We start from the raw sequence: 16489 nt of genomic DNA, 5'->3' as shown, positions 1-16489 counted from the left end.
ACGAATCGTATTGATAAAAAGTTACGATACGAAATAAAATGTTATGAATGACTGGTTCTACAAATAACTTTTTATGAGGTGACACAATATGAATCACACAATAAATATTTGTGGTACACACTTTAAAGGAACATGTATCGAAGACTTTTCCTTCTTTTTTTTTTAAAGAGTTTTGGAACTTGAGTAGCCATTTGCTTAGGTCGTTGAGAGGGGTGTATTTTGTTACTCCGTACTAATCAAAATAGAATTTTGGTGTCAATTTGCTGAGAATGCCATTGAGGTTGTTGTTGGAGTCTTGGAGATGCTTTAAAGTTTAAACTACTCATACCCAACACCCTCCAGACGCCATTTTCGCCGACCCCTGTCGACACCGGCCACCACCACCACCATCGACGTTGGCGATTTCGGACTATCCCGAGTCACGAGGCTCCCACTTCGGTCTCTACCTCTGTCACTGCTCTGCTTCTCTCGCTCTCTCTCTAACTGTAGGTTTTACGAGGAGCACTCTTGCCGGCAATCAACGCGGCCCCCCCCCCACCCCACCCGGGTATCTCTCTCTCTCTCTCCCTTTTCCCTGTTCCTCGCTACCCAAATTCAATCCGCAGCCATACGTGTTATCTAGTGTCGGAGCCACTTGGTCTGATTTTCCAATAATCCCTGATTCTTTTTTGGTTTGGCACTCAGAGTTTCTTTTCTCTAGAAATCCCTGATTGTTTTCATCTGTTAATCAGATTTTGTTTGGTGCTAGGAATCCTTGAACTTTCATCTTAAGAAAGTATGGAACGAGAACCTAGCTACCCTTTGATTGATTCAATTCAGCATGGTATAATACACAGACAGAAAACAAAAGCTACGGATGCAAACATTCTCGCGTACATTGTCATTGCTACTTTCTCCTTTTCCGTTATTTTTAATAGCGGTTTATCATTTACTCTTAGTACTTAGCAGCATGGCATTTCATCCTGACTTGGTTCAACTGCTTTTCAAGGTATTAAAAGGCCCAGTAAAAATAAAAGTGTGTCTTGAGCTTCCGAAATGTGAAATGTAAGGACACCTTAGCTCAGAAATTGTTTGGGATATCGTTGCGCTATGTTGAAACTATTTTGAGGGATTTCCTTTCAATTTTTGTTGGAGGGTAGGCATTTTTTTCCTAGCTAACTATTCCCATTGATGCTATAAGAAATTAATGGTCAATTCATTATGAGCCAGCTTGGTGAGAAGTAAGTAGTTTAATGATATGTTTTTTCAGAGAGTTAATTCCAAACTTTATAATGATCTTTCAGTGTTAGGTTGGGTGATGCCATTTCTAAAATGAAACGACCAATTTTTTAATATTTGTAGTTTCTATAGAATTGTGATAGGCCTAATTGTTTGTGATATCAGTAATTGCAGGCCTAATTACTTGTCTCCTTTGCTGTAAAAACTGGGCGGTGTTTTAGTGTAAAACCAGATCCTAGCTATGAGGACATGTGTCTGAAGTAGCCACTATGCACAAATGGTGATGATTTGAGGTGTGGGTCTCCTTTCTTATGCCCTTCATCATACTTGCTGATATAATATGTTCTTGTGTAACTCAGATGATAAACTTCTTCAGTTAATATTTTTGATGCTGCTGATAAATAAATAAAAATTTGATGCAATTTATTTGGAATAAAAAATTTGAATTGTCGTGCATAGCTGGTTTGTTAGATCTCTATTTGTTCAAAACTTTAAATTGTTAGGAAGGTAGTCTGAACAATGATCACTCAATGAACATAATTGACCATGGTGGCGAACATGTAAAATAGAGTACAAAAAAGTACATGAGACTTGGACTCAAGATCTTCTGGACCAGCAATGTCATAACACACTAGACAGTAACGATTTCGAAGTCATTATTCATGGATATCTAGGAGTCATACTATGCTTTATTGGAATTTTGACATGACAATATGACATCTCTTTGAGCAGCCTATTGGATGCTTCAACTAACAAACATCCAATTGATTTGTAACTTCCAATATTGATTAGGTTAACATGGTTCACTTAATAGGAAACATCCCTTACGTCCTATATTTTTTTGTCCCGCAGGCAGTGATAGCCATAAGATGATCTCATCACAACCTCGGTACCGTGGCACTACTTCTATCGTAAACCAAGTGTTGGCTGTGATAATCCAACACAGGCCATTTGATGCCCAATTAGCTGCCTCAGCTATCACTGCTCTCAACAACCATCCATGGAATGTTGAAACTATTTCTGAGGTGTTGAGATCCATACCTAGATTCTTATTCCAATCCACTAGGTCCGTTGGTCGTCAAAAAGGTTTCAGACACCGTGCTCCTCTCAAACAAAGAAGCCTTAGAGAAGAGTATAATAAATTTCGCAAGGGGGTGATTGTTCTTGGTCCCGCTGCCTATAGAGACCCTCTGAAAGTCAAATTAGGTTTAGACAAAGCAATGGAGTTCTACTATTGGGTTGAGACCCATTTTGGGTTTACCCATAATGAGATTACTTGCAGGGAGATGGCTTGTGTGTTGGCCAGAGGAAATAAGTTGAAGGACCTCTGGGAGTTCCTCAAAGAAATGGCTTGGAGAGAGACTGGCGGGCTTGTAACTACATCTACAGTAACTTGTTTGATGAAAGTTCTTGGAGAAGAGGGATTAGTCAATGAAGCATTGGCTGCATTCTATAGGATGAAGCAGTTCCATTGTAAACCAGATGTTTACGCCTATAACACAATTATTTATGCTCTTTGTAGGGCAGGAAACTTCAAAAAGGCAAAGTTTTTGTTGGAGCAAATGGAATTACCAGGGTTCAGATGCCCACCGGATACGTTAACATACACGATACTGATTAGTTCTTACTGTAAGCACAGCATGCAAACTGGGTGCAGGAAGGCCATTAGGAGGAGGATGTGGGAAGCAAACCACTTGTTTCGTATCATGCTATTCAAGGGTTTTGTTCCTGATGTTGTAACTTACAACTGTTTGATTGATGGTTGTTGTAAAACTAATAGAATCGAGAGGGCACTAGAATTGTTTGATGGTATGGTTAAAAGGGGGTGTCTCCCAAACCGGGTCACGTATAATTCTTTGATTCGATATTACAGTGCTGTTAATGAGATTGATAAGGCTATTGAGATGCTGCAGAGAATGCAAAACATGAATCATGGAATGCCAACTTCAAGTTCGTACACTCCAATTATCCATGCACTGTGTGAAACTGGAAGAGTGCTGGAGGCCCGTGATTTATTGGTTGAGTTGGCTGATGGAGGCTCAGTTCCTAGAGAATATACATATAGGTTAGTATGTGATGCGCTGAACATGGCAGGAGAACCTGATTTGCTGGATGAGGGACTACGGCGGAAACTCAAGGACGGTATTGACAGTAGATGTAGGCAAGTGATGAAGGTGAAACCAATTATGTCCGAAAAGTTAAAATTTAGCATGGGCAGAGTTCAATAATGGAAAACATGATATCCTTCACCTTCACTCGGAACATCACAGGGCAAAAGCATATGAGGTAAATGTCTTTTGACTCAGGTTCCGAGTACATCTGGAAATTCACTTCCAAATTCTTATAAATGTTTGTTTCAAGTTTCTGTTAAAGGCGGTCTATAACTGTTGATTTTTTTTCCTTTTTTCAGCTGGGTCCCCTATATGTTGTTGAATTTGGTCTGCCTGGAGGGTATGCTTAATGAGTTAATACTAATCCTACTCCAGATGCACCTGCTTCCTTTGTGTAATTCAAACTAAGATCTGAACAGTAATATTAGTCTCATACCTTGTGAATATTCTTAAACTTTTGTTCCCTTCCCAAGTGGGCGATTTTTTTATGCTATTAGACGCCCTTTATGGATGAAAATTCTTTCCAGCAAGTATTATATGCAGTTGAGGAGCATTGTTGAATAGTAAAATGGCGGGTAGGCAGAATTACATATAGAAATATACGTGCTCACCAAGTAAATAGTTATGGGAGTATTTTCTCCTTATGCTTGCCTTCACCAATTTATGGAAGGAAGTATTATGTTCTGCAATGAGGAAAAATTTAGCATGCAACATTTTGTGCCCGATCCGACTACCAGATTTGTTTCTATTATCGTTTTTGTTATTTCGGAAGTATGGTAAGTTGTCTAAGATGGTTTCATCCCACTACCCTTACTCTTCGTTTTACCTTTTTCCAGCTGTTTGTGATGGAAAGGTATTGGAGAGGCAGCGTATCCAATGTCCCATGTGGAATTGTAGAGAATGGATCTGGAGTCTGGACTACTGTGTCTTCTTATGTAAGTACTCTGAGTGCATACCTTGATTTGTGTACTTGGTCTGAGATGATTGATATGAGGGCTCAGTACTGCAACATATTGGGGTTATCTGTTTTCGTTACTTTTCACTTGTCAACTGTTGTCTCGGTAATCAGTATACTATTAGCCTAGGAAGCTATTAGGTATTAAATTTCTTATATATATAATGATGGGGCTTATTCTCTGTTGGAAACATATTCCTCTTTGATGGGGTCTGTGATTGCCGGAGCAAACACCATCTGTTATGTTAAATTCAGGTGTTAGATTCAGTGGCTTCACCTAGGGATGGTGAGATAAGTAGTTGATGCTTTCTTTCGGGTTCCTGCCTCTTTCACCTCCCTGGTTCCTATGGTTAACTGTATTTCAAAGAGGTTGTTTGTCGAACTCCTAAAGTACGTTCTTTGACCCTTTCGTGGAGCTTCTTTACGTAGTGAAATTTGCTAGTGAAATTTGCTAAGTGTAGATCACTTTGTGGTTGAAGGAGATGATGCGAGAGTCCTAGAGTTTATTTATCTGGAGGTGTTGTTCTTTGCTATTGTTTTTCCAGATTGGATTCGTTAGCTTATCCTGTTCTTTATAGTCTATTTATGTTTGGCCATTGGGTAAAATGAGATATTTCAACAAATTGTTTTACTAGCTAAAGTATTTATATGTTTCAGCTTAGAGAACTCCAATACGAAGTTCAAATTTGTATTTAAACTATTAATTCATTGTACGTGTTTTATGATATCGTACATTGTGTTGAAGGGAACTACTTATTAGTAAAACCCATAAATGTGTTACGAGCTTGTTGGAGTAATTTATTTCCTTTGGAAAAAGGTTAAAATCTGCTATGAATCAATTCAGTATTATTTTTTTGGTAACTTAAATTCATTGAAAGCACAAAACAGAACCCACAGGGCATATAGCCCTTATGAAAACAGCCCAAACGGGGACAGGGCAGGGCTGCATATAGCAGACTACAAGCAACAAGAAACAACTAAACAAAACAGGAAGCAATCCACTAAGAAGCAAAATGCTGAAAGGAATCAATTCATTACTTATTTATGGAAAATCTAGTTATCTACTTAGCCTTATATGATACGACGTAAGGTTTCAAAACGTATGTTGAAAGAAATATTTTTTGCTTTTGTACTTGGACAGTGCCCCTTGGCATCTTCTTTATCTTGATTTTGCTCACACTCATTGATGGAATCATAACAAATAGGAGTGCAGTTTTACTTATCAAAAAACAAAAACAAATAGAAGTGCAGTTTTAGATCCTAGTAAGAAATTTCTTCTTGTGGTGTTCCCTTCGCCCAACAAGTATTTGGATCAAAACGATTGAAATTGCCTATGAGACTGGTAAAGCAGCTTTTCCAGGTGGTGAAGTTATGGGACACATCTTGATAACAAGTTGGTCATTACCAAGGAACGGACATTTGATTTAATGCGTGAACATATACCAAGTTTTCCTTAATGTTTTATTTGATTGCTGACGTTCCGTAAGTAAAAAAGTTCTGTTTGATTGCTGACATTCCGTAAGTATATAAAACTCGAATTCTCCAAAGGAATCCTACCCCAGCCCAAGCTCTCATGGATTCCAGCTGTTCATTTCATCGCTCATGAAATCTCACCAATCAGACATCACAAATGATAATATGTTCAATCTGTGGCAGTTTGTGGATGGATCACTTGTGGGTTCAGCACCTTCAATTGGAAGATAACCCACACACAACCACATTTACACAAAGAAAGTCATCATGTCATTATTCAAATGCTCATTTTACAGAAAGAGGCATTGCAAACCTGAAGATGTGCTAATTCGCCGCTTCATCATTAGAATTGGAAGTTTTGACATTGGTATTGTAAGTTAGAGATGCCAGACAAATCAAATCTTTCCCTTATGTATCTCAAAAGTCCTTACCCTAAAATAAAAGTTCAACTTTGTTCTTTGCCTTCTATACCAATCATTTTTGACGGAATGCCTTTGTGGGTGAATCTGAGGAATTTTTACACAATTATTTGGTTAGAGATGAAGTCGAGAAACCAATTTTATATCACTCCATTGGGGGGTCATGGATGAGTGTGATCCATAGCATCCATTGCCCTGTTAAGGGAAAGCAATCACCCGCTATGATTTTGGGGGTACCCCGATCAAGGTAAGTGATTACTCTAGAGGGAAGTGAGAGAGTAATCAAGTAGTTTAACGAATAGCTGCTTTTCTCCTCAGAAGCATCATTCTAGAAAAACATTAACGTGGACCATAACTACAGATTCTGTTGTTAGCAAAGTATTATCTTCTTGTGTGTCTGAGAATGGTGGTTTTTCGGCCATCTCATGGAAATGCTTTTCCAATATGGTTTTAGAAGATACAAGAGACCATGTTCGGGGGCCTCAAATAAGATTGACTAAAAATTTGATGGAAAACTTTGTATTTCTATTTAAATACGCTGTGGTTGGTTCCTTTATGTTTGGAATCCACAGGCGGATTATTCATGTTTTATTCATCTCGTTTATGAAAACGCTTCAACAAAGTCAATCATACCATGATTTCTACCAGGGCAACTTTCCAGGGCAAAGTTTTCTACCATGATTTAGGCTGTGTTCTTGCACGACAGGAACAATGACCATAACGCACTTGTTCATCGGCTTTTCTAGTATCTAACTGAGGTCCCCATTTTTTTACTGGTGGATGCGGGAGTTTCATAAGTTGGCAATGAAATGCAGTTACAGGGTTATTAGCGGTGCAGAACATACCAATTGGCAAGCCTGGCGACTTGTGCTGATTTTCTCGGTAGAATTTGCTGCTGGTCGATTCATTGATCTATTTTTTCCCCTTGTCCTTGTATTTTTCTGCTACTGCCAATGGCATAACTGCTTCTTAAAGCTACAATGTTATTCCTATGACTTAACGATTTTTACATTTTCCGACTTTAATAAAGTACTTGTTCAATCTATTGGATAGTCGGTGTATGCACTTTTATTGGCGTTTTCGGCTTTCACAGTTGAAAGTTCTACGTTTAGTTTGGTGACTTGTCCATCTTTTTGCCAACATTGGAGTCTTAAGTTAATACCCAAGTATAGAGATGATCATATTTTGATGACACGAGGGTATATACATGTAGATCCATGAAAGTTCCCCTCAGCAGGTCTTGTTCTGTTCCTCCTTTGAATATAGGAGGGAAAAGAAGCTTCCTTTGGTTAGAAGACCTGGAATTTTCTATTGAGAATCTGCATTCCACCTGCCGCGGACTGCAAGCACCAGGACCTTGCCGTGTGGAAATTGTGGTCCTAAAAAGCTTGGAAGTTTGTAGTATCCTTGTCCTACGGGGGACAATGTTTTCAACTGCTTTGAACACACAGCCTCTCTCTCTCTCTCTCTCTCTCTCTCTCTCTCTCTCTCTCTCTCTCTCTCTCTCTCTCTCTCTCTCTCTCTCTCTCTCTCTCTCTGTGTGTGTATCTGTGCATATATAAGTCCATTCTCAATAGTTATGGTGAGAAACAAGTGTTAGCAGATACCTAAACATGGGTTTGGCAACCAAGCGTTTCATATTCCTTCTGGTTGCAGTTCTTGTAGCCTCAACACCAGAGGCTAAGAGGCCCAAGGTCACCCATATTGAGTTCTACATGCACGATATAGTTGGTGGTCCGAACCCGACAGCCGTCCGGGTTGCAGGCCGTGCCTCCAACTTCTCGAGCTCAGACCCAATCGCGTCCATGTTCGGGTCCATCTTTGTGATGGACAACCCGCTCACTGCCACTCCGGACTTGAACTCAACTCTGCTGGGCCGGGCCCAGGGGATCTATGCCATGTCGTCGCAGCACGATGAGTTTAGCCTCTTAATGACGCTTACATATAACTTCATTAGTGATGCTTACAACGGTAGCTCGTTTAGCGTGGTTGGTCGAAATCCGGTGATGAGGGAGGTTAGGGAAATGCCGATTGTTGGAGGTACAGGAGTGTTCAGGCTCGCCCGCGGATATTGCTTGGCGAGGACATTTTCCATGAACCAAATGGATGCGGTTATTGGATACAATGCTACCTTAATTCACTGAGAAATTGTACGAAAAATTGGCGATACAGAATTTCTATGTCATGCGATATGAAATAATACATAGATTTTGCGAACTTTTTTTTGTCGTTGCGTAAGAGTTTGAACGTTAATATACGCTAATAAAATCTCTATTCCAGTGTTTTTTTTTTGTGTGATGAGAGTATGCAATAGATTTGAATTTGTGTTCGCATTTAATTTGAACTTGCCATATATGTATCTCCTCAATTTTCTCTTCTTTAACACACTCGTAAAAGTCATTATATATATTGATAAACATTTGTAACTTCCCTTCTTCATGGAGTCTATTTTCAAATTCAAATTGCCATAATTCCCCCATTCATCCATCTGTCCAACCTTTTTCTTCACTTGTCTTTCATCATTTCAGGTGCCTCTCTCTCTCTCTCTCTCTCTCTCTCTCTCTCTCTCTCTCTCTCAAAATGTGCACTCCATGGACGATAAGGGATTGGGCAACATGTTTCTCTGCATGCAAGTTTCCAGTAGGTAACCAACACCCCCCGAAAATCTAATTTCATGCAGAGTGAGAAAAAATTACATTACCCAATTATATTTTCGTTTCTGTTGAAAAAAAAAAATTTTCCTTTCGTTTTTTCTTATTATGTTATTTTGAGTGCTTGAGCATAAGCTTAATTAGCTTAAACAGTTGAAAGGAATGGACTACCATGCATCATGATTATATCAAATACTCCGTATAACAGTTTCTCTCATGATCTCTGTCTGTTCGATCACGATCTCAAAGAAACCTCCCGTTTTATATGTATAATAAATCAAAAGACCAGATTTCTTTTCTATGAAACTCGAAAAATTTATTTTTTTCGGTTTTTATTAAATCATTTCAAAGTGACTGCCATTTGCCTTTACTTGACTTTACTCGAGTATAGAAAATGAAGAACCCGATACTACTACATTTTGCTATTCATCAGCTCAAGTTCCCAATGGAGCCATGGGTTTTACCCGCAGGAGGAGCAGTAATGACAACAAAAGCCATGGAATCAACAAAACGGGATTACATGAAAACAAAAGCGATCAAGAGAGAGAATCAACAGAATCCACCGATGAAGATTACATTGTTTTCTGTTTCAGAGAGGATGGAGCGATTCATGTGGTCAAGGATGGAGAAACGGAAGCATCCGATCAGATCGATCGAGTGAACCAGAGTTCAACAAGGCATGTTAATCACAGGGTGAGCAACTAATTACCATGTTAATTACAGTATTCAAATGTAACTTATACAAATTGAGCAGAGATTAATACTCAATGTTTCAAAGACTGAAGGCAATTTTTGGTGTTATTTGCTTGGGCATTTTCAGAAAGTTTGCAGCAGTAGCCATGATTCTATGTTAAATGAAGATGAAGCAACGACAAGTGAAATAGACTCTATCATCTGCAATAAAAAGGTGAATTGCCTCTTGATTTTTTTTTTTAAAAGTAATTTTTTTGAACTGGAAAAAACTCCCAAATTAAGGCAATTGCCTCTTGAATTTGTTTTACACTCTTTGTTCATGTCACAGAAGAAATTATGCTTCTTGATAAATTGAACAGAAGCAAGGGAGACTGTTCATAGGATAAAACACATTTAGAAGATCCCATAATGAACACAGGTAAAAGAGTCCATGTAACGATATTAGTAAAACTCTAAACGACAGTAAGTACTAAGTACTGTGAGGTCGCGGGTTGAAATCCTATGAAGAGGATCAGTTTGATATCTATTGTGATTGGTTGGAGTGGGGTTAGCATAAAAATAGGTTCTTCTATCATATATTATGTAAATAATAGCCATCTGTTTTGATCTCTAGCGCGTTACACATATCATGGGTTAAGCTATGTAACAGGATCCTCTCTCTATATTTTTGCACCTAAGTAAACTTGGAAAAAAAGTATACCTTTTTTTTTTGTTTTCCGGAACAATAATTCTATGTACCTACCCAACTTATCCCGAAATTACATTAATGGTCCGCATGAATTTCCCTTTTTGGGGTAAGTTTTATGGATATGTAGCATTGCCTGGAAACCAATTAACCAAAACTCAAAGAACACCAATGAAAAAACAACATAACGCGAGCATGATAAATTACTATCATATAAGGTTTCACATGCGGTCTAGATTTATTAGTTTGATAGCTCGGTGTATTTTGGACAACTTACGTTACGGGTATCTCCCAAAGTAGTGTAAGTACAACTACACGGATGATGTTATGGTGTCCCCGGTCATTTTGGGGACACCGTAATTTTTGGCATAACTTTACAATCATGAGTATAACTAAAACCTATTACAAGCATAACAGAACCCAAACAAAACATAACCAAGGAATATCCAAAAAACCAACCAAGGCGTAACCAACCCCAACTAAGGCATAACAAACAAGTTATGCCTTGCTATGGTTTTTGTTATGTTTTGCTATGGTTCTGTTATGCTTGTAATGAATTTTGGTTATACTCATAATGGTTTTGTTATGCCAAAAGTTACGGTGTCCTCAAAATGACCGGGGACACCAAAGTCATTCCCGGCTATAAACCGGAGCTTCGTGTACAGGGGAAAGAAAAATGGAGCATTAACTTGGACACGGCACCACCAACGGCTGCGCTCAGTGGGAAGAACCATATTGAGGAGATTAAAGTGTGCGAAACTTTGACTGCAAATTCAAGTGATTCTAATCAATCAGATAGCAGCTCTGGTTCTTTTGCCTTCCCAGTGTAAGTTACAAAGTTTTCCAAAATCTATATCGCGTATACATTTTTAATCTTGTGACGCTATATAAATGTAGTGTTGGGAAATGTGCAGATTGAGCTGGGAAGGGATGGAGAGTCCTGCGCAAATGCCAAAACCGGACGCCCTCCAGTTGCGGAAGCACCACCAAAAGGCTGTCCGGGCTGCGCTTCTTCAATGTTGTAGATTCTGAAAGTCGCATCTCTCTCTCTCTCTCTCTCTCTCTCTCTCTCTCTAGATTGATGTATTTTCTTGCGTTGAAGATTGAACCAACAGAACATGAAGTAGCCTGTTGATACAATCAGACTCTGTTTTAACACAAAACTACCTACCTCTGTTAATCCTGTTTCAAGTGCCCTCTTTATGTATGTTTGGTAGCTGAGAGTTTTTTGATCATCACAGTTCATGGTTAGGTAAATCTTGCTAGAAAATAGTTGAAAATTAAGAAGATAAAGGGAGAAGATGAAACGCTCCAAGAAACTGGTTTTGTTAGATGCGGCAGCTGTCATTATTTTGCAAAAATGCTACTCACACAACATCTCCCACACAACAACTCACACAACCGCTGATGTCATCGAAAAAACGACATCGTTTTGCTAAAAAAAAAAGAAAACATGTCGCACTTTCCCGGTTTCCTCTTTCCCTTCCCTTCGCTCCCCACATTCACAATCAGAGAAGAGGATATCGAGAGAGGGGGCCACCACCACCACCGATGACAATGCTTCCCACCTCCACCAGCGACCACGGTTCCCACCTCCACCACCAGAATCCAACCCCAGCGCTCCCTACCACCGGCGAACACCACCACCACCGACTTCTGGGCAGTCCGACGTTGCCCCACCACGAAGGTCTCTCTCTCTCTCTCTCTCTCTCTCTCTCTCTCTCTCTCTCTCAATTAGTATCCTTAATTGAGTTGTTGAGTTGCTGGAAAAAAAACCCCTAAATTAAGTTGCTGAAAAAAAAAACACTAATTCGAAATTAGGGCTTCAATTCGAAAATTAAAGTTTCATTTTTTCTGATAGTGAGAGTTTATATTTTGGATGGCTGTTTAATATCGAGATATGGTTGAAGACCGTGCTTGATGATTTTGGTATAGTGGAAGACAATATTGGTGGCATGCAATTGGAAAATCCTCTTATCAATTTGTTTTGGAATCATGCTAGCATTATCAATGGCTCTCATAAGTGATACGAGGATACCAATAGACGCACATTAACACTTACTCCATAAGGAAAGCAAGAAATTACCTCCATGTTCTTATAAGCTGTAATCTAAAATTCTAGAAGCTTGTTTCACGCGAGAAGCAACCTCAAAATCCTTTCTATTTAAACGTTGCTGGAAGAGTCGCTAAACAATTGTCAACTAAATGATTGGCAAGGTGAGCAAGCTAAGCAGGAGAATGCAACTGATGGTAGTTTTCATGCATTCCTATTTCTTTACTTCTATTAGTATCGTAGGAGATCAGGTTGACTTCATTAACTTCATTTAGCTAGAAGCAAATCCCGTGGCATCCCCTCCCGCTCCATAGTCAAAGCAACAATAAGGTTCTCCGGGCTACCTTTACTCCGTTTATCTAGCAGTTGGCCCTGTAGTTGTTGAACCGGTGGAGGACCTATTCATAGCCACCTTACTATGCATCCCTTTAGATTCTTTAGCTTGTTCGAGATTTAGTGCCTGTACGACAAATCTGCTTCATGGATTTTCCCTACTAGTACACTTGTAATGCTCTCTTTCTTCACTTACAAAAGGGAGAAGTAAAGTCTACACAACCAATTTTTATGCATAAAAGAGAAGTAATTTTTTTGTGATAAGTGTGAAGCAATACTATCACCTCATAGGGAACTTTCTTAGTGGATTTTCTTTTCCTTCTACAGATAATTGGACATGTGGGGAGCAGGACACTGCCAGCCCGATACGTTACTTAGCATCACTCTATCCAAGCAGGACCTGCAGGACCTGCCTACATGCAGCCGAACTCCCAAAATGTAAGCAATGGAGGGATTTTTACTCTGCTGTCATGTGGTTTTATTCCTAGTAATTTTGGTGTTTTCTTTATTGCCCATTGTTATTCTCAAGTTCTAGTTGGAAGATTGGGAGGGTAGCTTGATTACATGCATCCAATTACTCATGTAAGATACGGTCATTGTGTGAAGTTGAAAAGATGATAGACTATTTTATTATTTTGGATTCACTTTGGAATTTCACACCCGAGCCAGAGTAGCCATTGCTTATTCCTACCCAAGAAGAGTTTTTGTTTGGAAAAATCTGCAGCGACCAAGATGATTCATGAGTTTAAATAGAGAGATATCGGCATAGAGATGACTCCGCTTGGCAATTCAACAACTTTGAGATGCCACAAGCCGTTGAAAGAGATTGAAGCTATTCAAGTGAATCAAATGCCAAGAAAATGATCAATTCTAATTTGGAATATGAAGTTGTAATTTGTTAGAATATCAAGTTGTAGCTTTATATCGTGTCCTGTGTCCTGTGTCCCCTTTTGTGTCCTTGTAATGACCTTTCATGAAGTAGATGTTTTGGAGATTTCTGTTTCAAGTTGACTTCTTTAATTAGATGCATTCTACTTTTGTTCATAAAATTGCGCCACTTTAGTTGTTGACGATGGGTTATTGTTTTTGACTAATGGAAATGGACATAGGCATATTAGAATGTCAAATTGGTTGTTTGTATTCTTTTTGCTCCTGTTTTATGTTGAGATCATGATATTTTATTATAGAATCATACTAGTGTATTTGGTTCTAAAAAAATTTCGGTATAGTCTTCTCTGTTTTTCGGTCCTAGCCCGACGTCTCACGTCTTAATCAGTACAACAATAACAACAATAGAAATAACATGAGGTTACGCAGAAGCCCATGCCGGGCATTTCTCATTCTAAATCACCATTCACAAGCCACATTCATAGGCTACAATTGAAGTTAGATTTTGCAAAACTAAAACTTGAAGCTACAACTTGATATTCCAACAAATTACAACTTTATATTTCAAATTACAACAATTGATCATTTTCTTGGCCTTTGATTCACTTGAATAGCTTTAATCTCTTTCAACGGCATGTGGCATCTAAAAGCTGTTGAACTGCCAAGCGGAGTCATCTCTGTGCTGATATCTCTCTATTTAAACTCATGAATCATCTTAGTCGATGCAGCTTTGCAGGCTCCAAGCATCCGTATTTAGGGAAATTGGGTCCAAGTTTCTTTGTTTGCTGCGAGCACTAACAGTTCTTTCTCCTCGAGTCCTTTCGGTGGTTCCATGCTACTTGAGCAGGATTTTGCTGAGAGATTTCTCTAAAAACACAAAACAAGATTTCTCAAGTACCTCTGCTAAAAATTCTGAGGCTAGAACTCCATAGGTGGTTAGTACAACATCATTCTAAGCAAGAATTGTTGCATCCTTTGGTCTTCTTTGTCCATAATGAATATAGACCAACAAAGACCCAAGCTGTGCATGAGTTTCAATCTCTGTTGTAGACACTCCAATCTGGGCCTCCGAATAATCTTTAAGTTCCCCGATGATGAAATAAGGAAAAATATACCTTCGAGACATGGATGATGCTCCTTTGTTACTCCTTCTCTAAACTTCAAGAAAATCACTTTTCCAAACATATATGGTGGCCCCCGGTTCAATTGCAAAGAGAAAAATGCGTTTGCTTAGTCAAAAACAACTTTTTCCATGACGCACTGATAGTAAAATGGTCAAATATTTCAATGTATAAAACATCTTTGAATGAAACTAATTGGGTTAGAAAGAGAACTTGACAAGCTTTCCAACGCTTCGAACCACGCCCAAATCCGAGTTCGGGAGTGTCCGGAGCGCCCCCGCGAAATTCAGTGTGCTGAGCTGTCTTGAAAAACCGCGCGGCATTTCAGAAAATTTCAAAAAATTACTCCACCGCACGGGATTTCAATATGCAGCACAGCATTTCTCATTGTGTCGCACGACGTTTTGGAAAAAGTTCTGACAGTTGCAGAAAGTTATCGGCCACGCTTGCAGGTGCAGAGAATAAATTTTATTCGGCCTAGAAGCCACCTTCCCTCTTTGTAGTGTTCATCTTTGGCTCTCTTGCCTATAAATACACCCCCCCTCTAGTGGAGAAATACCCCTTCAACTCTAAATAAAGTTACTTTGTCATTTTCTAGACTCTCACTCTCTCTCTCTAAAAATATCCTCATTCTTCTTCTCCTCTTAAGTTCAGTAAACTACTGACTTAGGTGGACCTCCACCTCAAAGCATCCAAACAACCTCACATCCTTCAATCACCATTCAAGTATTTCAAGTCCAAATCAACTTCCATTCCTCCATCTTCAAGCACATCCAAGCTTCGATCCAAAGGTATAAATTCCTTCGGCTAAACCACGTTTAGCTTTGAGGGGAGTCGATCGAAGTCATTCTCGGTCTTTCTATACTGAGTTTGGGTCTCAAACGAGCTTTATATTCAAAAAGCACAAAAAAATAATTTATGCACTGGATACGCTATATCGTGCGGCATTTTACAACACCGCACGACGTAGTGTATTATACCATGCATTATTTTGTTTCTTGTACATACTCCTTCTTATGTTATTATGTTTAATTTGTTTATTACTTTTTTGTGTGGGTACATTCCGTAGTCAAGTTTCATGTTAAAAGTTATTTTTTTTATTTTATTAAATCTTTTAACATTTCAAAGAGCTTTTAACATTGCTTTACATGAGAAAATGAACAAAAGGGTCTCGTAAATCATTTTTCAGAGATTCGGGAAATCTAAAAAACTATTTTACGGACCTATGGTTTGTTTTGTCATGTAAAAGCGAACTGATACTTGAATGTGTAGACGGGTGCACCGCACGATGTTTTAGTTACACAGTGCGACGTATTCGAGTCGTCGTGCAGTGTTTCACATGATATTGGCGAACTGCTGTAATGCTGTTATTTCATTTTATGTACATTGCTCATCCATTTCATACTGTACAGTTTGCACCACAAGCACGCCAATATGTTATATTTAATCCCGTGTCCCTTTCCCGTACATGTTTCAAAGTTAAGTTTTTCAAATGATATTAACTCCCCCATTTTAAATGCTTAGTAGAGACCGGTTTTTACCGGGCGAGTGGGGTGCTTTTTCAACAAAACCTTCCTCGCTCGTAACGTGGCTCCCGGATCCAAAATCTTGACGTTTTCGCTAGACCAAAGCCTTTTTTCTCTCAAACAATCTCTCGGTTTCTCGGATCATCCATCTCAAAAATCCGGATAGCGACTCTTTGATCGCGCCGGGCGGGAAGCCCACATCTACCTATCAATAGACAACAAGAAATAAAATATCAGACTTCCGAATGAAAACCATCTCACTGTAATCTTGACACATCCATTTCAGGGTGTCGTGGAAAAAGTTAAAAAGGAATGTCAAAATGAAGTATGTGCACCTTCCACTGGCCCAGAAGCATCATGGGA

The 16489-nt window shown here is 39.1% G+C and overlaps 4 protein-coding genes across 16 annotated transcripts; all 4 read left to right on the top strand.

Annotated features, from left to right (window-relative positions):
- The first annotated feature begins 938 nt into the window (after window positions 1–938).
- On the top strand, window positions 939–7221 carry LOC131336216 (pentatricopeptide repeat-containing protein At1g77405). 9 transcript variants are annotated; one of them, XM_058371968.1, is made up of 5 exons: window positions 939–1511; window positions 2071–3504; window positions 3629–3669; window positions 4166–4264; window positions 6825–7221. In XM_058371968.1, exon 2 carries the CDS (start codon window positions 2088–2090, stop codon window positions 3444–3446), a length of 1359 nt encoding a protein of 452 aa, XP_058227951.1. In that variant the 5' UTR covers window positions 939–1511; window positions 2071–2087; the 3' UTR covers window positions 3447–3504; window positions 3629–3669; window positions 4166–4264; window positions 6825–7221. The 9 variants fall into 9 exon arrangements, with proteins under 9 accessions (XP_058227951.1, XP_058227952.1, XP_058227950.1 ...); XM_058371969.1 differs by having other exon boundaries at window positions 3629–3723; XM_058371967.1 differs by having other exon boundaries at window positions 3629–3747.
- Window positions 7222–7714: 493 nt separating this feature from the next.
- Window positions 7715–8450, top strand: LOC131336219 (dirigent protein 23-like). The gene has a single exon (XM_058371976.1). It carries the CDS (start codon window positions 7790–7792, stop codon window positions 8318–8320), a length of 531 nt encoding a protein of 176 aa, XP_058227959.1. The 5' UTR covers window positions 7715–7789; the 3' UTR covers window positions 8321–8450.
- A 127-nt stretch (window positions 8451–8577) lies between these two features.
- On the top strand, window positions 8578–11506 carry LOC131336218 (protein BREAKING OF ASYMMETRY IN THE STOMATAL LINEAGE). 5 transcript variants are annotated; one of them, XM_058371971.1, is made up of 5 exons: window positions 8578–8820; window positions 9219–9520; window positions 9648–9734; window positions 10871–11031; window positions 11120–11495. In XM_058371971.1, exons 1-5 carry the CDS (start codon window positions 8757–8759, stop codon window positions 11235–11237), a joined length of 732 nt encoding a protein of 243 aa, XP_058227954.1. In that variant the 5' UTR covers window positions 8578–8756; the 3' UTR covers window positions 11238–11495. The 5 variants fall into 5 exon arrangements, with proteins under 5 accessions (XP_058227954.1, XP_058227958.1, XP_058227955.1 ...); XM_058371975.1 differs by having other exon boundaries at window positions 9298–9520; window positions 11120–11494; XM_058371972.1 differs by having other exon boundaries at window positions 9261–9520; window positions 11120–11493.
- Window positions 11507–11753: 247 nt separating this feature from the next.
- On the top strand, window positions 11754–15962 carry LOC131298651 (uncharacterized). The gene is made up of 4 exons (XM_058324127.1): window positions 11754–11892; window positions 12919–13029; window positions 13655–13728; window positions 15873–15962. Exons 1-4 carry the CDS (start codon window positions 11757–11759, stop codon window positions 15960–15962), a joined length of 411 nt encoding a protein of 136 aa, XP_058180110.1. The 5' UTR covers window positions 11754–11756.
- Window positions 15963–16489: the final 527 nt, after the last annotated feature.

Source organism: Rhododendron vialii, chromosome 8a, assembly GCF_030253575.1.
Source record: "Rhododendron vialii isolate Sample 1 chromosome 8a, ASM3025357v1".
Taxonomy (NCBI): Eukaryota; Viridiplantae; Streptophyta; class Magnoliopsida; order Ericales; family Ericaceae; genus Rhododendron; species Rhododendron vialii.
The sequence above is the reverse complement of the archived record's forward strand: the minus strand, read 5'-3'. Positions and strand labels throughout refer to the sequence as shown.

What these genes read in the sequence shown, in the direction of transcription:
- LOC131336216 (XM_058371968.1), top strand. Translation starts at nt 2,088, where the DNA reads ATGATCTCATCACAACCTCGGTACCGTGGCACTACTTCTATCGTAAAC.
- LOC131336219 (XM_058371976.1), top strand. Translation starts at nt 7,790, where the DNA reads ATGGGTTTGGCAACCAAGCGTTTCATATTCCTTCTGGTTGCAGTTCTT.
- LOC131336218 (XM_058371971.1), top strand. Translation starts at nt 8,757, where the DNA reads ATGTGCACTCCATGGACGATAAGGGATTGGGCAACATGTTTCTCTGCA. An exon ending in CTATCATCTGCAATAAAAAG is followed by an intron (nt 9,735 to 10,870) that starts GTGAATTGCCTC and finishes CTTCGTGTACAG; the next exon opens with GGGAAAGAAAAATGGAGCAT. An exon ending in GGTTCTTTTGCCTTCCCAGT is followed by an intron (nt 11,032 to 11,119) that starts GTAAGTTACAAA and finishes GGAAATGTGCAG; the next exon opens with ATTGAGCTGGGAAGGGATGG.
- LOC131298651 (XM_058324127.1), top strand. Translation starts at nt 11,757, where the DNA reads ATGACAATGCTTCCCACCTCCACCAGCGACCACGGTTCCCACCTCCAC. An exon ending in GACGTTGCCCCACCACGAAG is followed by an intron (nt 11,893 to 12,918) that starts GTCTCTCTCTCT and finishes TTCCTTCTACAG; the next exon opens with ATAATTGGACATGTGGGGAG. An exon ending in TGCAGCCGAACTCCCAAAAT is followed by an intron (nt 13,030 to 13,654) that starts GTAAGCAATGGA and finishes GCGCCACTTTAG; the next exon opens with TTGTTGACGATGGGTTATTG.